General features: G+C 47.2%; 1 protein-coding gene across 1 annotated transcript in view; it reads right to left on the bottom strand.

Moving 5' to 3' along the window:
• The window catches only part of LOC137095243 (arf-GAP with dual PH domain-containing protein 1), a 113,029-nt gene that overhangs the window by 81,366 nt on the left and 7,663 nt on the right, over positions 1-24,000 (bottom strand). The window contains exons 2-3 of the mRNA XM_067461695.1: positions 5,009-5,139; positions 3,125-3,216 (exon numbers count right to left, since the gene is read on the bottom strand). Coding sequence (XP_067317796.1) covers positions 3,125-3,216; positions 5,009-5,139 — 223 coding nt within the window. The remainder of the gene's footprint in view (positions 1-3,124; positions 3,217-5,008; positions 5,140-24,000) is intronic.

Raw genomic sequence — 24,000 nt, forward strand, 5'->3', positions numbered from 1 at the left:
GAAGAAGAACTCAACAGGTTCCTGGACCATCTCAACAGCATCCACCCAAACATATAGTTCAGATATGTGGATGACCCCTTCACTATTTGGAGCCATGGAGAAGAAGAACTCAACAGGTTCCTGGACCATCTCAACAGCATCCACCCAAACATATAGTTCAGATATGTGGATGACCCCTTCACCATTTGGAGCCATGGAGAAGAAGAACTCAACAGGTTCCTGGACCATCTCAACAGCATCCACCCAAACATATAGTTCAGATCTGTGGATGACACCTTCACCATTTGGAGCCATGGAGAAGAAGAACTCAACAGGTTCCTGGAGCATCTCAACAGCATCCACCCAAACATATAGTTCAGATCTGTGGATGACACCTTCACCATTTGGAGCCATGGAGAAGAAGAACTCAACAGGTTCCTGGAACATCTTAACAGCATCCACCCAAACATATAGTTCAGAGATGTGGATGACACCTTCACCATTTGGAGCCATGGAGAAGAAGAACTCAACAGGTTCCTGGACCATCTCAACAGCATCCACCCAAACATATAGTTCAGATCTGTGGATGACACCTTCACCATTTGGAGCCATGGAGAAGAAGAACTCAACAGGTTCCTGAAGCATCTCAACAGCATCCACCCAAACATATAGTTCAGATCTGTGGATGACACCTTCACCATTTGGAGCCATGGAGAAGAAGAACTCAACAGGTTCCTGGAACATCTTAACAGCATCCACCCAAACATCCAGTTCACCATGGAAAAAGAAAATGAAGGAAGACTGCCTTTTCTAGATGTCCTCGTCATCCGTAAACCAGATCAACAATTGGGTCACACCGTCGACAGAAAACCCACACACACAGATAGATATCTACATAAAAACTCCAACCATCACCCAAGTCAAAAAAGAAGCACCATGAAAGCCTTGGCAGTCCGTGCAAAAAGAATCTGCGAACCCCACCTCCTCCAAGATGGACTGAACCACCTCAACTGGGCTCTCCAGGCCAATGGAGACTCCACCTCAGACATCAGGAGAGCTGCAAGACCACCGAGAAGAAGCCACGAGAGTCAAGACCAAAACCCACCCGGAGGATAAAGTGTCCTTGCCATAAGTCAAGGGAACCACTGACTACAGAGGGAAGCTGATGAGGAAACACAACATACAAACCCACCAAGAAAATCCAACAAATGCTACGTTCAGCAAAGGACAAGAGGGATCCTCTCACCTCTGGAGGAGTCTACCGTATCCCATGCAGCTGTGGACAAGTCTCCAGAGGGACCACCAAACGCAGCAGCATTGCCCAGACACGAATCAAGGAACATGAAAGGCACTGCAGACTACTCCAACCAGAGAAATCAGCCATGGCAGAGCAGAGCACTTGATGAACCAACCTGGACACAGCATATTATTTGAGGACACAGAAATGCTGGACCACTCTCACAACCACCATGTCAGACTACACAGAGAAGCCATTGAAATCCACAAGAAGCATGTGGACAATTTCAACAGAAAGGAAGAAACCATGAAAATGAACAAAATCTGGCTACCAGTATTAAAAAACTCTAAAATTACAACAGCAAAACAACAGAGAGGAAACAACCAGGCACAGATTAACACCTCCCAGCAAGAGATTTTCCCAGGCTCAGGCAGGCCTTCAAATGCTAATGAAGGTGATCAGTTGAAACATTCACACCTAGCTGCAGCAGAGAAGAGCTCTTTGTCCCACCCCAGCCATTCCACAGATATATAACCCCATTGTCCTAATTCCAAGAGACCTCACAACCTCTGAGGATGCTTGCCATAGATGCAGGCGAAACGTCAGGAGAAATGCCTCTAGAACATGGCCCTATAGCCCAAAAAAACCCACAAGAACCTAGTTTCTATTAAGTGTTTGCATGCATTCCAAAATTTCAGGGATTGTGCAAAAAGGTGGCTTCCTTTGGTTTGCAGTCATTGGGCAAGCCACCTGTCTATCATTGTTAAGTTTGGATCCGCCCCTTCTCCCAGGAAGATGGGAAGGGAAGAGGGGGCCATTTTTAGTTAGTCTTAGTGAGGAAAGCTAAGTTAGAGGACGTGGACAAGCTTCACCTGCAGAAAAGCTTCATTTCTTAAGACCATCCAGGGAAACTGAAGTCTCTAAGAAATTCCAGAGGGAAAACAGCTTTACAGACCCAGAGAACTCCAGCTGGAGAATCTGCAAGCCTTTACTGGTAGGTCTACTCGGTGCTCAAGACGCAGCTTGAATCCGGTAGTAGGAACCACATCAGTAAGGATTAGATTATAGTCAGCTTGGAAGAGGTTAAAAAAGGGTTTGTCTCTAAAGTAAAGGAACAGTCAATGAAGACAGTTGCCTGTCCCTTGTGGACAAGATTAAGGAAGCCACCAGTTGACTCAAAGCCTTGAAGCATTTGTTTGATCCATTGAAGATTTGAGAAATATCTGTTGGATTTGTTCCATAATAAAGGACTTTGTTCCATCATTAAAGACTCTAAAGACTATCTCTACAGGAAAATCCTTAAAGGCCTCTTTTGAGGCGCCCCTGGCTTCCCGCTGGGCACAAGGTGCATGTCCTATTTCAAAAGTCAATTATTACAGGCCCAGCACGTGACAGAACGCTTTGGATTGTGATTTTAACAGGGGTGTTTTTAATCAATTGTTTAATTACTGTTTTTAATATTTTAATGTATTGCTGATTGTTGATTGTATTTATGATGTCGACATCCTATGATGCTTTTGTGAGGCCGTCCTGAGTCCTCCCTCAGGGGTGAGAAGGGTGGGGTAAAAATATAGGAAATAAAATAAATAATAAATGATAAATTATCTGTCCCATTGACATGAGAACCAATGGTTTCTATTGAACTCAGCTGGTATTTTTGTTTTTATCCCAAACCATCCAATGAATGCACATAAGGAAAAGGGGAAATCACAGTACTGATTTCTAGGATCACCTGGGCTTGCAGGAATCCATGGGATTTTGCCTTCCCTGAAGCATGCCAAAGGCCCTTTGCAACATGTCAAAGCTTGCTTGGGATAGAAAACATCAGGAAAAACAAGCGTGCACGCAGTACAGATGTGCATAATAAATTTCCCTTCTGTGCAAACATATTTTTGGGGAGGTACTTACAGGCAGTCGGAAAAAGTGGGCTTGTAGTAAAATGGTGGGATCTCTGATTCGTACTTTGCTCTCATTGCAGTGTTTCCGGTGGATGCCATGAACTGCGGAGAAGAAGAAGAGGCAAAAGATAAGAGTGAAGAAGACTCACTGCCTGGAGACTTCCTTTCCATAGAATCATAGAATCAAAGAGTTGGAAGAGACCTCATGGGCCATCCAGTCCAACCCCATTCTGCCAAGAAGCAGGAATATTGCATTCAAATCACCCCTGACAGATGGCCACCCAGCCTCTGTTTCAAAGCTTCCAAAGAAGGAGCCTCCACCACACTCCGGGGCAGAGAGTTCCACTGCTGAACGGCTCTCACAGTCAGGAAGTTCTTCCTAATGTTCAGGTGGAATCTCCTTTCCATAGAAAGATCTTGCTCAATCGTTTCCCCTTTGATCTGACTTTTGAGGAATTACTGTCTGATATTTTACGATTTCTTTCCCTCTATATTTTCCTACCTACCTTTCTTTCTCTCTTTCCTACATTGCTGTTTCTTCCTTCCTATTCTCCTTCCCCCTTCTTTCCCTCTCTTTTTCCTTCCTTTCTTCTTCCCTTCTTCTAGCTTCCTCCCTCCCTTCCCGCTTTCCTTCTTTCCCTCTTCCCTTCTTTTTCTCCTTCATTCCCTTTTCTTCTCCCTCCCTCCCTCTTTCCTTCCTTTTCTTTTTCTTTTCTGACCACCTTCTTTCCCTCTTTCTTTCCTTCCTTCTTTCCCCCCTTTTCTACTTATTTTCTTCCTTCTTTTCTTCCCTCTTTCCTTCCTAGCTTCCTTCCCTCCTTCTTCTCTTTCACTCTTTCCTTCCTTTTTTGCTTCTTTACTTCCTTCTTTCCCCCTTTCCTTCCTTATCTCCTTTTCTCCCTTCCCTCTTTTTTCCCTCCCTCTTTTCTTCTTTTCTCCTTCTTTTCTTCCTTTTTCCTTACTTCTTTCTTTCCCCTTTTCCTTTCCTTCTTCCCTCATTCCTTTCTTCCTTCCTTCCTTCTTTTCCTTCCTTTTCTCCTCCCTTTCTTCCCTCCCTCTCTCTTCCCTTTCTTTTCTCCCCTCTTTCCTTCCCCCTTCTTTCCCTTCCCTTCCTTTTCTCTTTCTCCCTCCCTCTCTCCCTCCCTTTTCTCCCTTCTTCCCTCCCTCTTTCTTTCATCCTCTCCTTTTCTTCCTTCCCTCTTTCCTTTCTTTTTTGCTTCTTTACTTCCTTCCTTTCTTCCCCTTTTCCTTCATTATCTCCTTTTCTCCCTTTTCCCTCCACCTTTTTCTCCTTCTTTTCTTCCTTTTTTCCTCATTTCTTTCTTTCCCCTTTTCCTTCCTTCCTTCCTTCCTTCCTTCCTTCCTTCCTTCCTTCCTTCTTTTCCTCCCTTTTCTCCTCCCTTCCTTTCTTCCCTCCCTCCCTCTTCCCTTTCTTCTCTCCCCTCTTTCCTTCCCCCCTTTGTTTCCTTCCTTTTCTCTTTCTTCCTCCTTCCTCCCCCTCCCTTTTCTCCCTTCTTCCTTCCCTCTTTCTTTTATCCTCTTCCTTTCTTCCCTCTTTCCTTCCTTTTTTGCTTCTTTACTTCCTTCCCCCTTTCCTTCCTTATTTCCTTTTCTCCCCTCTTTCTTCTTTTCTTCCTTCTTTCTTTCCCCCTTTCTTTCCTTCCTTCCTTCCTTCCCTCCCTTCCCTCCTTCCTTCCTTCCTTCCCTTTCCTCCTTCCTTCCTTCCCTCCCTTCCTCTTCTCCATTAACAGCTGCAGCATGAGTGGGGCAAATGCAAGGGAAGTGAGTGGGGCAAATGGTGTGGGTCGGGGAGCACACCTTGTGGGCCAGATGTGTCCCACTGGCTTTGGCTTGATGACCCCTGCCTTGAAGGTATTGCTAGACTCAAACCTACCTCGACTTGCGCATTGTCCCACTCATCCAAACGCACCGATTTCACTTTGCTGAGATGTGGGATGTTGCGATGGATCCCTGAACAACTGAGGCAGATGAAGACTCCCAAAGTGTAAGATGCCCAGTCTGGATCTGCAAGACAAAAGGAAACGGGGCCAATAAACCCACTGTGTCGGAATATTCTGCACAGAAACATCCACATTCTCTGAACAAAAACATTCGCTTTCTCTGAATATTCTGCACAGAAACATCCACATTCTCTGAACAAAAACATTCACATTCTTTGAATATTCTGCACCGAAACATCCCCTGAATAACTTTTATATTTCGCCCTTCTCACCCCGCAGGGTACACATACATGGCAAACTTTCAGTGCTAATTTTTGACATACAAACATATACAGACATAGACAGAGGCTATTTAACTTTTTCTGGCCGCCAGGGGAGCTGTCGCTTTCATCGTCCATCTGCGACACTGATGAAGCACTTCCGCATTCCCCGCATGCTTCCCTGCTGGAATGCTTTGCTGGAGACTTCTTTATGACCTCATAAATTAGTTAATGTAACCTCCCCACACTTTAATGTGGTACCTAATTTTCCTTCTTGACAGATGCAACTGTCTTTCGGGTTGCAAAGGTTGACAACAAGCTACACAATTGGTCGGAAGCTCACTCTGACCCGGGCTGGCTTCGAACTCATGATCTTGTGGTCAGAAGTGATCTTAATGCAGCTGACATTCAGACAGCTGTGCCACAGTCCCGGTGCTACAGAAGCATTCACATTCTCTGAACAAAAACATTCATAGTTTTTGAAGAATTTTCAACATTCATAGTCTTTGAATATTATGCACAGAAACATTCACACAAAAACATTCACATTCAGAACTCTATCACTCCTTCCCACCTGCTACTAAGGAGGCTGTTCAGGTTCTGAACCGGTCTGGATGAGGGACAACAGATTGAAACTAAATCCAGACAAGACAGAGGTCCTCCTGGTCAGTCGAAAGGCCAAACAGCGCATAGGGTTTCAGCCTGTGTTAGACAGGGTTCCACTCCCCCTGAAGACGCAGGTTCGCAGCTTGGGAGTGATCCTGGACTCATCGCTGAGCCTGGAAGCCCAGGTCTCGGCGGTGGCTGGGAGAGCTTTCGCACAATTAAAGCTTGTGCGCCAGCTGCGCCCGTACCTTGGGAAGTCTGACTTGGCCACGGTAGTCCACACTCTGGTTACATCCCGTTTAGACTACTGCAACGCTCTCTACCTGGGGTTGCCTCTGAAGACTGCCCGGAAGCTTCAATTAGTCCAACGAGTGGCAGCCAGATTGCTAACAGGAGCGGGGTACAGGGAGCATACGACTCCTCTGTTACACCAGCTCCACTGGCTGCCAATTGGCTTCCAAGCACAATTCAAAGTGCTGCTCTTGACCTATAAAGCCCTAAACGACTCCGGCCCAGTTTATCTGTCCGAACGGATTCTCCCCTATGAGCCATCAAGATCTTCCAGAGGGGCCCTGCTGTCGGTCCCACCTCCTTGGCAATCGCGTTTGGTGGGAACGAGGGGCAGGGCCTTCTCGGTGGTGGCCCCTCGGCTTTGGAATTCCCTCCCACCAGAGATTAGATCTGCTCCTTCCCTCCTGACCTTTAGAAAGCTAATAAAGACCTGGGTTTGGAATTTGGCATTCAATGATTGAGTCAATAACCCTTGTCCGCATGGAAGGATGGCAATGAATTGTGACTGTATATAACGACTTGGCTTGTGTAATGTGATGATGCATTTTACATTCACATTCTTTGAATATTCTGCACAGAAACATTCACTTTCTCGGAACAAAACATTCACATTCTTTGAATATTCTGCACAGAAACATTCACTTTCTCGGAACAAAACATTCACATTCTTTGAATATTCTGCACAGAAACATTCACTTTCTCGGAACAAAACATTCACATTCTTTGAATATTCTGCACAGAAACATTCACTTTCTCGGAACAAAACATTCACATTCTTTGAATATTCTGCACAGAAACATTCACTTTCTCGGAACAAAAACATTCACATTCTCTGAATATTCTGCGTCGGGGGGCTACCACAGAAAAGGCCCTGTCTCGTGTCCCCCGCAGACGCAGGTGGAATCGTGAGCACGGCCTCTCCAGATGAATGAAGAGAACGTGTGGGTTCATAAATGGAGATGCGGTCACGCAGGTAGGATGGTCCCAAACCGTTTAGGGCTTTGTAGGTAACCACCTGCACCTTAAATTGAGCTCGGAAAATAAACGGCAGCCAGTAGAGCTCCTTGAACAGGAGGGTTGACCTCTCTCTGTAAGGAGCACCAGTTAACAACCTGGCCACCCCCCGTTGGACCAGTTTAAATTTCCGAGCCGTTTTCAAGGGTAGCCCCACATAGAGCGCATTACAGTAGTCCAATCTAGAGGTGACCAAGGCATGGACCACCCCAGCCAGATCAGCCTTCGCGAGGTACGGTCACAGTTGGCAAACAAGTCTCAGTTGTGCAAAGGCCCTCCCGGACACTGCAGACGCCTGATCCTCAAGCTTAAGTGATGAGTCCAAGAGGACACCCAAACTGCGGACCTGTGACTTCAGGGGGAATGTAACCCCGTCCAACACAGGTTGCCACCCTCTACACCAGTGTTTCTCAACCTGGGGGTCGGGACCCCTGAGGGGGTCGTGAGGGGGTGTCAGAGGGGTCACCAAAGACCATCAGAAAATACAATATTTTCTTTTGGTCATGGGGGTTCTGTGTGGGGTGTTTGGCCCAATTCTATTGTTGGTGGAGTTCAGAATGCTCTTTGATTGTAGGCGAATTATAAATCCAAGCAACTACAACTCCCAAATGTCAAGGTCTATTTTCCCAAACTCCACCAGTGTTCACATTTGGGCATATTGAGTATTCGTGCCAAGTTTGGTCCAGATCCATCATTGTTTGAGTCCACAGTGCTCTCTAGATGTAGGTGAACTACAACTCCAAAACTCAAGGTCAATGCCCACCAAACCCTTCCAGTATTTTCTGTTGCTCATGGGAGTTCTGTGTGCCAAGTGTGGTTCAATTCCATTATTGGTGGAGTTCAAAATGCTCTTTGATAGTAGATAGTGAACTATAAATCCCAGCAACTACAACTCCCAAATGACAAAAATCAACCCCCCACACCACCAGTATTCAATTTTGGGCGTATCGAATATTTGTGTCAAGTTTGGTCTAGTGAATGAAAATACATCCTACGTATCAGATATTTACATTACAATTCATAACAATAGCAAAATTACAGTTATGAAGTAGCAACAAAAATAATTTTCTGATTGGGGGTCACCACAACATGAGGAACAGTATTAAGGGGTCGTAGCATTAGGAGGGTCGAGAACTACTGCTCTACACCAATCCGGGGTATAGGGTGGCAATATTCTGAACAAAAACAGTCGCATTCTCTGAATATTCTGCACAGGGCCAAAAACATTCACATCTTTGAATATTCTGCACACAAACATTCGCAGTCCACCACGGTATCCTTCTGGGACGCCTCGCGGGAATGGGTCTCGGAGGTACTGCTCTGCAGTGGCTCCGGTCATTCCTCGAGGGTCGGTCTCAGAAGGTGTCACTGGGGGACTCCTGTTCTACCCCACGACCTTTGTTTTGTGGGGTTCCTCAGGGTTCAATACTGTCCCCCATGTTCTTTAACATCTACATGAAGCCGCTGGGTGAGATCATCCGGAGTTTCGGAGTGCGGTGTCATCTGTACGCAGATGATGTCCAACTCTGTCACTCCTTCCCACCTGCTACTAAGGAGGCTGTCGAAGTCCTGAACCGGTGCTTGGCCGCTGTGACGGTCTGGATGGGGGCGAACAAATTGAAATTGAATCCAGACAAGACAGAGGTACTCCTGGTCAGTCGCAAGGCCGAACAGGGTATAGGGTTACAGCCTGTGTTAGACGGGGTCGCACTCCCCCTGAAGACACAGGTTCGCAGTTTGGGTGTGATCCTGGACTCATCGCTGAGCCTGGATCCCCAGGTTTCGGCGGTGACCAGGGGAGCATTCGCACAGTTAAGACTCGTGCGCCAACTGCGACCGTACCTTGGGAAGTCTGACTTGGCCACGGTAGTCCACGCTCTGGTTACATCCCGCCTTGACTACTGCAACGCTCTCTACGTGGGGTTGCCTTTGAAGACGGCCCGGAAGCTCCAATTAGTCCAACGGGTGGCAGCCATGGTATTAACAGGAGCAGGGCGCAGGGAGCATACAACTCCTCTGCTGTACCAGCTCCACTGGCTGCCGATTAGCTACCGAGCCCAATTCAAAGTGCTGGCTTTGACCTTTAAAGCCCTAAACGGTTCTGGCCCTACATACCTATCCAAACGTATCTCGGCCTATCAGCCCACCAGGACCCTAAGATCTTCAGGAGAAGCCCTTCTCTCCATCCCGCCTGCTTCACAAGTGCGGCTTGCGGGAACGAGAGATAGGGCCTTTTCTGTGGTGGCCCCCCGGCTTTGGAATGCCCTCCCTACTGAAATAAGATCAGCCACCTCGCTAATGGCATTTCGGAAAAAACTGAAAACTTGGATGTTCGAGCAAGTTTTCAACTAACTCCGATGTGATGATGTTTTGATCATGGATTAGCAATCAAGGATAACGAATTGGATTACGACTTTAACTATGAGATGTTCCGGTCTGTATTGGTGGCCCAATACTATGTATGTTTTTGTATGTATTTTTATATTTTATTTTATATTTTTAAAGTGAATATTGTATTTTTAAATATGTTGTAAACCGCAATGAGTCGCCGCACAGGCTGAGATATTAGCGGTATACAAGTGTACTAAATAAATAAATAAATTCTCTGGATATTCTGCACAGAAAGCAATATCTCAGTGCTGTAAAGTCCATTCTTCCCCAGCAAAGGGAAGGACCCCAGCTAACCTCAGAAGGAACGAGGGACAGAGGAAGTGTGTGTTGTACTTTATATAATCGCCTCTGTTAATCGATACAGAGATAGCAGATTGGCCTTGGAAGCCTTCCCTGGCACAGAACATGAGATGGTATCACTGCACACACAGAGATGGATCATTGGTGCTGGAGTGTTTCCAAATTCTTGAGATGGATGGAAAAGCTGAAGAAAGGGAAATCAACGCATTTGAAATGTGATGCATGGGGGATTTATTTATTTGATGCATTTATTAACCGCCATTCTCAGCCCTTTAGGGCGACTCATGGCGGTGTACACACATATAAAGGACAATTTACAAAGAGGCAACTACAACAACATATAAACTACACAACAATTACAAAAACTACACTAAAAATCCGCTTCGTCTCATAGTGGAATCATAACCAATCTCATATTCCTTGATCCATTCCAGTCATCTTTACCACATTGTTATAGCACTTAATTAAATGCCTTCTCGAACAGCCATGTCTTGAGGCTTTTTCGGAAGGACATGAGGGAGGGCGCCTGTCTGATGTCTGCAGGGAGAGTGTTCCACAGCCGGGGGGCCACCACCAAGAAGGCCCTCTCCCTCGTCCCCGCCAGACGTGCCTGTGAGGCAGGCGGGATCGAGAGAAGGGCCTCCCCGGACGATCTCAAGGTCCTCGTGGGCTCGTAGGCCAAGATGCGGTCCGAAAGGTATTTTGGGCCGGAACCGTTTAGGGCTTTGTAGGCCAAAACTAGCACCTTAAATTGGGTCCGGTTGCAAATCGGCAGCCAGTGGAGCTGGGACAACAAGGGCGTTGTGTGCTCCCTGCCACCCGCTCCAGTTAGTAACATGGCTGCCGCGCGCTGAGCCAGCTGAAAATTCCGGGCCGTCTTCAAGGGCAGCCCCACGTAGAGAGCGTTGCAGTAGTCAAGGCGGGATGTGACAAGAGCGTGGACTACCGTGGCCAAGTCAGACTTCCCGAGATACGGGCGCAGCTGGCGCACGAGCCTGAGCTGTGCAAATGCTCCCCTGGTCACCGATGACACCTGGGGATCCAGGCTCAACGATGAGTCCAGGGTCACACCCAAGCTGCGAACCTGCGCCTTCAAGGGGAGTGCGACCCCATCCAGCACAGGCTGTAACCCTATATCCCGTTCGGCCTTGCGACTGACCAGGAGTACCTCTGTCTTGTCTGGATTTAATTTCAGTTTGTTCGCCCTCATCCAGACCGTTACAGCGGCCAGGCACCGGTTCAGGACCTCAACAGCCTCCTTAGTAGCAGGTGGGAAGGAGTGACAGAGTTGCACATCATCTGCGTACAGGTGACACCGCACCCCGAAACTCCGGATGATCTCACCCAGCGGCTTCATGTAGATATTAAACAGCATGGGGGACAGTATGGAACCCTGTGGAACCCCACAAGTCAAGGGATGCAGTGCTACAGATGCAGTAGACTGCTCAAGAGACCAATCAATCAAGCCTGAGCTCCCAATGGAAAGGAAAAAATGACTACTGTATATGGAGGCTTTCATATTTTGGGCACCTTGTGAGAGATGGTTCAATTCCATCATTGGAAGAGTTCAGAATGTTCTTTGATTGGATTGTAGGTGAACTATAAATGCCAGCAACTACAACTCCTAAATGACAAAATCGTTTCTTTTTGACTGATGGTCACTCCTTGGTTTAGTAGGTGTCTTGTGGCCAAAATTGGCAGCAATTTGTCCAGTGGTTTTTGAGTTCTGTTAATCATAGAATCATAGAATCATAGAATCAAAGAGTTGGAAGAGACCTCCTGGGCCATCCAGTCCAACCCCATTCTGCCAAGAAGCAGGAATATTGCATTCAAATCACCCCCGACAAATGGCCATCCAGCCTCTGCTTAAAAGCTTCCAAAGAAGGAGCCTCCACCACACTCCGGGGCAGAGAGTTCCACTGCTGAACGGCTCTCACAGTCAGGAAGTTCTTCCTCATGTTCAGATGGAATCTCCTCTCTTGTAGTTTGAAGCCATTGTTCCGTGTCCTAGTCTCCAAGGAAGCAGAAAACAAGCTTGCTCCCTCCTCCTCCCTGTGCCTTCCTCTCACATATTTATCCATGGCCCTCATCATATCCCCTCTCAGCCTTCTCTTCTTCAGGCTAAACATGCCCAGCTCCTTAAGCCGCTCCTCATAGGGCTTGTTCTCCAGACCCTTGATCCTTTGAGTCGCTCTCCTCTGGACACATTCCAGCTTGTCAATATCTCTCTTGAATTGTGGTGCCCAGAATTGGACACAGTATTCCAGATGTGGTCTAACCAAAGCAGAATAGAGGGGTAGCATGACTTCCTTAGATCTAGACACTAGGCTCCTCTTGATGCAGGCCAAAATCCCATTGGCTTTTTTTGCCGCCACATCACATTCCTGGTTCATGTTTACCTTCCTGTCCACGAGGACTCCAAGATCTTTTTCACACGTACTGCTCTCGAGCCAAGCGTCCCCCATTCTGTATCTTTGCATTTCATTTTTTCTGCCAAAGTGGAGTATCTTGCATTTGTCACTGTTGAACTTCATTTTGTTAGTTTTGGCCCATCTCTCTAATCTCTCTAATCCCACAATTTTATTTATATAGATGACCTGCACCTTGAATTTGGCCCCGCACCTTATACCCTCTCACTCTGGAAATTGCAATAAAAAGAATCAATACGTTAAAGTTATTGAAAAGTCACTCATGGCAACTGTATAGAAACGGGGGGTGACGATGACTTGCATGTCCTACGACTCTATTCTTATTGGGTTGTTGTAGGTTTTTCCGGGCTATATGGCCATGTTCTGGAGGCAATTTTTCTCCTGACGTTTCACCTGCATCTATGGCAAGCATCCTCAGAGGTAGTGAGGTCTGTTGGAAGTAGGAAAAATGGGTTTATATATCTGTGGAATGACCAGGGTAATGTTTCAACTGATCCCTGGAACGATTCCATCAGCGCTGCCTCCGGAAAATCCTGCAAATCTCTTGGGAAGACAAGCGGACAAACGTCAGTGTGTTGGAAGAAGCAAAGACCACCAGCACTGAAGCGATGGTCGTCCGCCACCAACTCCGCTGGACCGGCCATGTTGTCCGGATGCCCGACCACCGTCTCCCAAAGCAGCTGCTCTACTCCGAACTCAAGAACGGAAAACGGAAAGTTGGTGGGCAGGAAAAGAGATTGAAAGATGGGCTCAAAGCCAACCTTAAAAACTCTGGCATAGACAGTGAGAACTGGGAAGCCCTGGCCCTTGACCGCTCCAGCTGGAGGTCAGCTGTGACCAGCAGTGCTGCAGAATTTGAGGAGGCATGAGTGGAGGGTGAAAAAGAGAAACGTGCCAAGAGGAAGGCGCGTCAAGCCAACCCCGGCCAAGACCGCCTTCCACCTGGAAACCGATGCCCTCACTGCGGAAGAAGATGCAGAGCAAGAATAGGGCTCCACAGCCACATACGGACCCACAAGAATATTGGAAGACAATCATCCTCGGAAAGCGAGGGATCGCCTAAGTAAGTAAAGTTTCAGCTGATCACCTTGATTAGCATTCAATGGCTTGGAAGTGCCTGGGGGGAATCTTTTGTTGAGAGTGATTTTATGTGCCTGTTTGTTTCCTCTCTGTTGTTTTGCTGTTGTAATTTTTGAGTTTTTTTTTAATACTGGCAGCCAGATTTTGTTCATTTTAATGGTTTCCTCCTTTCTGTTGAAATTGTCCACATGCTTCTTGTGGATTTCAATGGCTTCTCTGTGTAGTCTGACATGGTGGTTGTTGGAGTGGTCCAGCACTTCTGTGTTCTCAAATAGTATGCTGTGTCCAGGTTGGTTCATCAGATGCTCTGCAATGGCTGACTTCATAGAATCATAGAATCAAAGAGTTGGAAGAGACCTCATGGGCCATCCAGTCCAACCCCATTCTGCCAAGAAGCAGGAATATTGCATTCAAATCACCCCTGACAGATGGCCATCCAGCCTCTGCTTAAAAGCTTCCAAAGAAGGAGCCTCCACCACACTCCCTCTGGGGCAGAGAGTTCCACTGCTGAACAGCTTCCTCATGTTCAGATGGAATCTCCTCTCTTGTAGTTTGAAGCCATTGCTCCATTGTGTCCTAGTCTCCAGGGAAGCAGAAAACAAGCTTGCTCCCTCCTCCCTGTGGCTTCCTCTCACATATTTATATATGGCTCTTATCATATCTCCTCTCAGCTTTCTCTTCTTCAGGCTAAACATGCCCAGTTCCTTAAGCCGCTCCTCATAGGGCTTGTTCTCCAGACCCTTGATCATTTTAGTCGCCCTCCTCTGGACACATTCCAGCTTGTCAATATCTCCCTTCAATTGTGGTGCCCAGAATTGGACACAATATTCCAGGTAAAGTGGTCTAACCAAAGCAGAATAGAGCATGGGGAGCATGACTTCCCTAGATCTAGACACTAGGCTCCTCTTGATGGAGGCCAAAATCCAGTTCCCCATCAATTGCTTAGGACTTTCCCTCACTTTGTGTCCGTGCTTCTCTGGTTGGAGTAGTTTGCAGTGCCTTTCATATTCCTTGATGCGTGTCTGGGCGCTGCATTCTTATTCTATTCTTATTAGTGGTTCAGTTTCAGCCTGGCTCCATCAAGCAATACTTCTGGGCAGAGGTCCAGAAGGAATCTCCGATTCGAGCCTGGAAGCAGCTCTGTGGAAACGGTGACTTTGCGGTCTTATCCTCATCAGCTCTGGCTTCCTTCCCTCCAAAGAGTTAAACATCTAGTTCTGCAGTGCATCATTTTAAAGAATCGCTTCTCCTCTTCTTTACGCTTGGAAAGCATGCACCAAGGGAGTCCAGAAGGACCTGCGAGGAGGCTCGCTCCACGGCTTGTGGGAGGTGATGACAGGCTTCTGAGCCAAGCTGAATGTTCTGATACGAGCCATTCTCAGCGGAGGAAGGTTTCCGCAGCAATGCAGGCATTCAGCCACGTGCAAAGATTTTTTTTGTCAAGGAATATATTTTGGTTTCTAAAGGAGTGGGGTGGCTACAAAGTGAAGGAAAGTCCTAAGCAATTGGGGAACTGGAGGCTCCAAAAGGACAACCTCTGAGGATGCTTGCCATAGATGCAGGCGAAACGTCAGGAGAGAATGCCTCTAGACCATGGCCATATAGCCCGAAAAAACCTACAACAAGCCAGTGATTCCGGCCATGAAAGCCTTCGACAAGACCTCACTACCTCTGAGGATGCTTGCCACAGATGCAGGCGAAACATCAGGAGAGAATGCCTCTAGAACATGGCCATATAGCCCGAGAAAACCTACAACAACCCAGGCCATTATATGCTAATTAGGGTGGTCAGTTGAAACATTCACACCTAGCACCAGCAGAGAAGAGTCCTTTGTCCCACCCTGGTCATTCCACAGATATATGAACCCATTTTCCTACTTCCAACAGACCTCACTACCTCTGAGGATGCTTGCCATAGATGCAGGCGAAACATCAGGAGAGAATGCCTCTAGAACATGGCCATATAGCCCAAAAAAACCTACAACAACCCAGGCCATTATATGCTAGTTAAGGTGGTCAGTTGAAACATTCACACCTAGCTCCAGCAGACAAGAGTCCTTTGTCCCACCCTGGTCATTCCACAGATATATGAACCCATTTTCCTACTTCCAACAGACCTCACTACCTCTGAGGATGCTTGCCATAGATGCAGGTGAAATGTCAGGAGAGAATGCCTCTAGAACATGGCCATATAGCCCGGAAAAACCTACAACAACCCAGACCATTATATGCTAATTAAGGTGGTCAGTTGAAACATTCACACCTAGCTCCAGCAGACAAGAGTCCTTTGTCCCACCATGGTCATTCCACAGATATATGAACCCATTTTCCTACTTCCAACAGACCTCACTACCTCTCAGGATGCTTGCCATAGATGCAGGCGAAACGTCAGGAGAGAATGCCTCTAGACCATGGCCATATAGCCCGAAAAAACCTACAACAACCCAGTGATTCCGGCCATGAAAGCCTTCGACAAGACCTTACTACCTCTAAGGATACTTGCCATAGATGCAGGCGAAATGTCAGGAGAGAATGCCTCTAGAACATGGCCATATAGCCTGAAAAAACGTACAACAACCCAGGCCATTATATGCTAATTAAGGTAGTCATTTGAAACATTCACACCTAGCTCCAGCAGAGAAGAGTCCTTTGTCCCACCCTGGTCATTCCACAGATATATGAACCCATTTTCCTACTTCCAAAAGACCTCACTACCTCTGAGGATGCTTGCCATAGATGCAGGCGAAACGTCAGGAGAGAATGCCTCTAGAACATGGCCATATAGCCCAAAAAACCTACAACAACCCAGGCCATCCAATGCTAATGAAGGTGGTCAGTTGAAACATTCACACCTAGCTCCAGCAGACAAGAGTCCTTTGTCCCACCCTGGTCATTCCACAGATATATGAACCCATTTTCCTACTTCCAACAGACCTCACAACCTCTGAGGATGCTTGCCATAGATGCAGGCGAAACGTCAGGAGAGAATGCTTCTAGACCATGGCCATATAGCCCGAAAAAACCTACAACAACCCAGGCCATTATATGCTAATTAAGGTGGTCAGTTGAAACATTCACACCTAGCTCCAGCAGACAAGAGTCCTTTGTCCCACCCTGGTCATTCCACAGATATATAAACCCATTTTCCTACTTCCAATAGACCTCACTACCTCTGAGGATGCTTGCCATAGATGCAGGTGAAACGTCAGGAGAGAATGCCTCTAGAACATGGGCATAGAGCCCGAAAAAACCTACAACAACCCAGTGATTCTGGCCATGAAAGCCTTCGACAAGACCTCACTACCTCTAAGGATACTTGCCATAGATGCAGGCGAAACGTCAGGAGAGAATGCCTCTAGAACATTGCCATATAGACCAAAAAACCTACAACAACCCAGGCCATTATATGCTAATCAAGGTGGTCAGTTGAAACATTCACACCTAGCTCCAGCAGACAAGAGTCCTTTGTCCCACCCTGGTCATTCCACAGATATACGAACCCATTTTCCTACTTCCAACAGACCTCACTGCCTCTGAGGATGCTTGCCATGGATGCAGGCGAAACGTCAGGAGAGAATGCCTCTAGACCATGGCCATGTAGCCCGAAAAAACCTACAACAACCCAGGCCATTATATGCTAATTAAGGTGGTCCGTTGAAACATTCACCCCTAGCTCCAGCAAACAAGAGTCCTTTGTCCCACCCTGGTCATTCCACAGATATGTGAACCCATTTTCCTACTTCCAACAGACCTCACTACCTCTGAGGGTGCTTGCCATAGATGCAGGCGAAACGTCAGGAGAGAATGCTTCTAGACCATGGCCATATAGCCCGAAAGAACCTACAACAACCCAGTGATTCTGGCCATGAAAGCCTTCGACAAGACCTCACTACCTCTGAGGATGCTTGCCGCAGATGCAGGCGAAACGTCAGGAGAGAATGCCTCTAGAACATGGCCCTATAGCCCGAAGAAACCTACAACAACCCAGGCCATTATATGCAAATTAAGGTGTTCAGTTGAAACATTCACACCTAGCTCCAACAGACAAGAGTCCTTTGTCCTACCCTGGTCATTCCACAGATATGCCGTGGATGGAGCGTACCTGGATTTCAGGAAGGCCTTCTTTGACAAGGTCCCCCATGAACTTCCGGCAAGGAAACTAGTCCAATGTGGGCGAGGCAAAACTACGGTGAGGTGGATCTGTAATTGGTTAAGTGGACGAACACAGAGAGTGCTCACTAATGCTTCCTCCTCATCTTGGAAAGAAGTGACGAGCGGAGTGCCATCCGCAGGGTTCCGTCCTGGGCCCGGTCCTGTTCAACATCTTTATTAACGACTTAGATGAAGGGCTAGAAGGCAGGATCATCAAGTTTGCAGACGACACCAAATGGGGAGGGAGAGCCAAGACTCCAGAGGACAGGAGCAGGATTCAAAACCATCTTGACAGATTAGAGAGATGAATGGCCAAAACTAACAAAATGAAGTTCAACAGTGACAAATGCAAGATACTCCACTTTGGCAGAAAAAACGAAATGCAAAGAGACAGAATGGGGGACAATGCCTGGCTCAAGAGCAGTACGTGTGAAAAAGATCTTGGAGTCCTCGTGGAGAACAAGTTAAACATGAGCCAACAATGTGATGTGGCGGCAAAAAAAGCCAATGGGATTTTGGCCTGCATCAAGAGGAGCATAGTATCTAGATCTAAGGAAGTCATGCTACCCCTCTATTCTGCTTTGGTTAGACCACATCTGGAATATTGTGTCCAATTCTGGGCACCACAATTCAAGAGAGATATTGACAAGCTGGAATGTGTCCAGAGGAGGGTGACTCAAATGATCAAGGGTCTGGAGAACAAGCCCTATGAGGAGCGGCTTAAGGAGCTGGGCATGTTTAGCCTGAAGAAGAGAAGGCTGAGAGGAGATAGGATAGCCATGTATAAATATGGGAAAGGAAGCCACAGGGAGGAGGGAGCAGATCAAGGGTCTGGAGAACAAGCCCTATGAGGAGCGGCTTAAAGACCTAGGCATGTTTAGCCTGAAGAAGAGAAGGCTGAGAGGAGATATGATAGCCATGTATAAATATGTGAGAGGAAGCCACAGGGAGGAGGAGGGAGCAAGCTTCCTTTGTGCTGCCCTGGAAAATAGGACGCAGAACAATGGCTTCAAACTACAAGGCCTACTAGTGTGTCATACATGATTTGGAGGGGGCTACAGAGCCCATCTAGTCCATCTTCCTGCCATAGACATGAGTTGGAGGGGGCTCCAGAGGCTATCTAGATTATCCTCCTGCCATAGACATGAGTTGGAGGGGGCTCCAGAGGCTATCTAGATTATCCTCCTGCCATAGACATGAGTTGGAGGGGGCCCCAGAGGCCATCGTACTCTCTCCTGAGAAACCCACAGTGAAGGTCTACTATTGTGTCAAACATGGGTTGGAGGGCGGCCCAGAGTACTCTCTCCTGAGAAGCTCAAACTACAAGAAGATTCCATCTGAACATGAGGAAGAACTTCCTGACTGTGAGAGCCGTTCAGCAGTGGAACTCTCTGCTCCGGAGTGTGGCGGAGGCTCCTTCTTTGGAGGCTTTTAAGCAGAGGCTGGATGGCCATCTGTCAGGGGTGATTTGAGTGCAATATTCCTGCTTCTTGGCAGAATGGGGTTGGACTGGATGATGGCCCAGGAGGTCTCTTCCAACTCTTATGATTCTATATGTTTACATTCCACAGAAACTAGATAGGCATGTGGTTTCAGCTTCCAGCGATGTACAGCTAGTGAACGGACGTATTTTTTTCTGCTCCTGTAAATAGTGTAAATTGCAATAAAAGATAAGAGCTGCTTCGGGCTTTAGAGCTGACTGAGATAGTACGCTTCGTTATTTGACTGGATGGCCCATGAGGTCTCTTCCAACTCTAGGATTCGAGGATTCTATATCCAAAGCTACAAACCACAACACTCTGAAAAGCCTGCCTGAATATATAGCTTTTAGCCTGCCTTTGAAAAATGTATGGTATCACCATACATTGACTTGAAGGTGTAGAGATGCAGATAGGAAACAGTCCAACCCCATTCTGCCAAGAAGCAGGAATATTGCATTCAAAGCACCCCTGACAGATGGCCATCCAGCCTCTGTTTAAAGGCTTCCAAAGAAGGAGCCTCCACCACACTCCGGGGCAGAGAGTTCCACTGCTGAACGGCTCTCACAGTCAGGAAGTTCTTCCTCGTGTTCAGGTGGAATCTCCTCTCTTGTAGTTTGAAGCCATCGTTCCATTGCGTCCTAGTCTCCAGGGAAGCAGAAAGGAAGCTTGATCCCTCCTTCCTATGACTTCCTCTCACATATTTATACATGGCTATCATATCTCCTCTCAGCCTTCTCTTCTTCAGGCTAAACATGCCCAGCTCCTTAAGCCGCTCCTCATAGGGCTTGTTCTCATAGGGCTTGTCCCCCATTCCTGACATTCAGGAAACAGGTGAAGTTGTGGTTATGGAGACAGGCTTTTGAAGAATGAGACAATGATCTGGATGGAAGATGGTGTATATTCGATTTTAGTATGACGACTGACCACTATAGTTTTAAATATATGTGCTTTTTTAATGTTTTATTGTAATGTGTATTTTGGTATTTTACCGATTGTATGTGTTTTTATGGTTGGAAACCGGGTTGAGTCCCTCTTATGAGGTGAGAAGCTCGGTATATAAAACTTTGAAATAAATAATAAATAAATAGATAGGAAACACACAGGAAACATACAAGAACTCTGGATCTCAATGGGTTGCAACTCCCAGCAGCCTTGACCAATGACCAGAGCTTTTGCAAGCCAAACTTTGCAAAACCTGGGTGAAGAAGACCTGGAAACTCTGGTGTGCAATGCCCTGCGGCCAAGCCTTGACTCTGGATCTCAATGGGTTGCAACTCCCAGCAGCCTTGACCAATGACCAGAGCTTTTGCAAGCCAAACTTTGCAAAACCTGGGTGAAGAAGACCTGGAAACTCTGGCGTGCAATGCCCTGCGGCCAAGCCTTGACTCTGGATCTCAATGGGTTGCAACTCCCAGCAGCCTTGACCAATGACCAGAGCTTTTGCAAGCCAAACTTTGCAAAACTTGGGTGAAGAAGACCTGGAAAATCTGGCGTGCGATGCCCTGCGGCCAAGCCTTGACTCTGGATCTCAATGGGTTGCAACTCCCAGCAGCCTTGACCAATGACCAGAGCTTTTACAAGCCAAACTTTGCAAAACTTGGGTGAAGAAGACCTGGAAAATCTGGCGTGCGATGCCCTGCGGCCAAGCCTTGACTCTGGATCTCAATGGGTTGCAACTCCCAGCAGCCTTGACCAATGACCAGAGCTTTTACAAGCCAAACTTTGCAAAACTTGGGTGAAGAAGACCTGGAAAATCTGGCGTGCGATGCCCTGCGGCCAAGCCTTGACTCTGGATCTCAATGGGTTGCAACTCCCAGCAGCCTTGACCAATGACCAGAGCTTTTGCAAGCCAAACTTTGCAAAACTTGGGTGAAGAAGACCTGGAAAATCTGGCGTGTGATGCCCTGCGGCCAAGCCTTGACTCTGGATCTCAATGGGTTGCAACTCCCAGCAGCCTTGACCAATGACCAGAGCTTTTGCAAGCCAAACTTTGCAAAACTTGGGTGAAGAAGACCTGGAAAATCTGGCGTGCGATGCCCTGCGGCCAAGCCTTGACTCTGGATCTCAATGGGTTGCAACTCCCAGCAGCCTTGACCAATGACCAGAGCTTTTACAAGCCAAACTTTGCAAAACTTGGGTGAAGAAGACCTGGAAAATCTGGCGTGCGATGCCCTGCGGCCAAGCCTTGACTCTGGATCTCAATGGGTTGCAACTCCCAGCAGCCTTGACCAATGACCAGAGCTTTTGCAAGCCAAACTTTGCAAAACTTGGGTGAAGAAGACCTGGAAAATCTGGCGTGCGATGCCCTGCGGCCAAGCCTTGACTCTGGATCTCAATGGGTTGCAACTCCCAGCAGCCTTGACCAATGACCAGAGCTTTTGCAAGCCAAACTTTGCAAAACTTGGGTGAAGAAGACCTGGAAAATCTGGCGTGTGATGCCCTGCGGCCAAGCCTTGACTCTGGATCTCAATGGGTTGCAACTCCCAGCAGCCTTGACCAATGACCAGAGCTTTTGCAAGCCAAACTTTGCAAAACTTGGGTGAAGAAGACCTGGAAACTCTGGCGTGCAATGCCCTGCGGCCAAGTCTTGACTCTGCTGACCTCTTTCCCAACTCCAGCCGGACAGACTTGACCCAAAGAAGCACCTCTCTGACATTTAGTTGTTGTCAGACCTGTTCTTGTTTCAAAATACGTTCAATCTTGAGGATATTTCAAAAAGGCAATGGAGGAAACGTTCCAAAGGAAAGCAGCAACCCTTCGTTATAGTCCCTGCTTTGTGTATTTTTAACAGAGAGCAAACGGGGAAAGTGGAGCAAAGAGCAAAGTCCAGCAAATCAGGTGCCGGCCAGAGGTCAGTATCAACACAGTGGATTGCAAAGGGTATTTCATTTTAATCCGCAATGTATTATTTAACTGTGCTTCTTTAAAAGAATTGCATTAAACTATGACCAAAGGGTGAGATTGTTAGCCGCCTTGAGTCCTCACAGGGAGAAAGGCGGGATATAAGCACAAACAATAACAACAACAACAAAATTCTGTTTTTTAAAATCTTTACCGGAGCAAGACTGCCTGGATGTTAAGGGAGCATCCAGTCACATCTAAAAGTGCTTCTACAGTGCAGAATTAATGCAGTTTGATACTCTGTTAGAGGAGATGACTTCATAGACCTGACAGCAGCTTATGACACTGTAAATCATTGAGTTCTTCTAAGAAAAAAATTATAATATCACAAATCTGCTACAAAACAGGAGCTTTCCATCAATATTTAACACCTACACAAATGACCAGCCACTGCCAGAAGGGACAGAGAGTTTCATCTATGCTGACGATCGTGCCATCACCACCCAAGAAGGGAGCTTTGAAATGGTGGAACAGACGCTCTCCAAAGCTTTTACTGCCTATTACAGGGAAAACCACTGATTCCTAACCAACCTAAAACACATCTTAAGAACAGACAAGCATCTGAAGTTCTGAGGATGATCTGGGAAGGAATCGCACTGGAGTACTGCAGCACACCCACATACTTGGCTGGGAGTCACTCTGGACCGTGCTCTGAATTACAAGAAGCACTGCTTGACGATCAAACAAAAAGTGGGCCCTAGAAATATTAATTTACTAGCTGTGCCCTGCCACACGTTGCTGTGGCCTATAGTAAAACTTATCAAAGTTGAGGTAGATATCTGGACTATTATGAAAGAGAGGTCCCTACCTATTCCTTCCCCCTTTTCCTCCCCCTTTCTCTCCTTTCTTCCTTCTCTACCTCTTTCTTTCTTTCCTTCTTTCACTACTTGGTTTCATCCTTCTCTCTTTCCTTCATTCCCTCCCCCTTTCTTCCTTTGCCTTTCTTCCCTCCCTGTTTGCTTCCTTCTTTCTCTTTTTATGTCCTTTAATTTCACCACCATCATAACAATAACAATAATGCAATGCATTGCCTCTGGGACCTGACACCTCTCCCATTCCCCCTAAAAGGGTCTCAGAGGAAGAATAGCATCATCATAATAGAAATAACAACCTTTACCCGCCACGTGTTGCTGTGGCCAACCTTCCCTCTTTCTCTCCTTTCCCTCCTTCCTTCCTTCCTTCCTTCCTTCCTTCCTTCCTTCCTTCCCTCCCATCTTTCCTTCTCCTCTTCCTTCTCTATCTCTTTCCTTCCTTCCCCCTTTTTCTTTCTCTTCTAGTCTCTTTTCTTCCTTCTCTCTTTCCTTCTTTCCTTCCCTCCCTCTTTCTCTACATCTTCCCCCTTCCTTCACTCCCTCTTTCCTTCCTTCATTCCCTTTTTTCTTTCCTTCTCTCCTTCCTTCCTTCCCCCTTTTTCTTTCTCTTCTGGTCTCTTTTCTTCCTTCTCTCTTTCCTTCTTTCCTTCCCTCTCTCTTTCTCTACATCTTCCCCCTTCCTTCACTCCCTCTTTCCTTCCTTCATTCCCTTTTTCCTTTCCTTCTCTCCTTCCTTCCTTCCCCCTTTTTCTTTCCCTCCCTCTGTCTCTCATTTCTTCCTTCTCTACCTCTTTCCTTCCTTCCCCCCCTTTTTTTCTCTTCTGCTGTCTCTCTTTTCTTTCCTTCCATCTTTCCTTTTCTTTCCTTTTCTTCTTCCTTCTTTCTCTAACTTTCCTTCCTTCCCCCTTTTTCTTTACCTCCCTTTCTCTTTCTTCCTTCTTTCCTTCCTTCCTGTCTTTCCTGGATTTTGACAGGGTGGGAAGGGGCGGGGTGGGGTTTGGAGGTGGCGTGAAGGAGGTAAGATTGGGGCAGGGGAGTGATGGAGCGTGGGGTTTTGTGTGTGTGTGCGGCGGCGGGGGGAGTGATGGAGCGTGGGGTTGCGTGTGTGTGTGCGGCGGCGGGGGGAGTGGGGTTGCGTGTGTGTGTGGGGCGGTGGGGGGAGTGATGGAGCGTGGGGTTGCGTGTGTGTGTGCGGCGGCGGGGGGAGT

The sequence above is a fragment of the Anolis sagrei genome, chromosome Y (assembly GCF_037176765.1).
Source record: "Anolis sagrei isolate rAnoSag1 chromosome Y, rAnoSag1.mat, whole genome shotgun sequence".
NCBI classification, from domain to species: Eukaryota; Metazoa; Chordata; class Lepidosauria; order Squamata; family Dactyloidae; genus Anolis; species Anolis sagrei.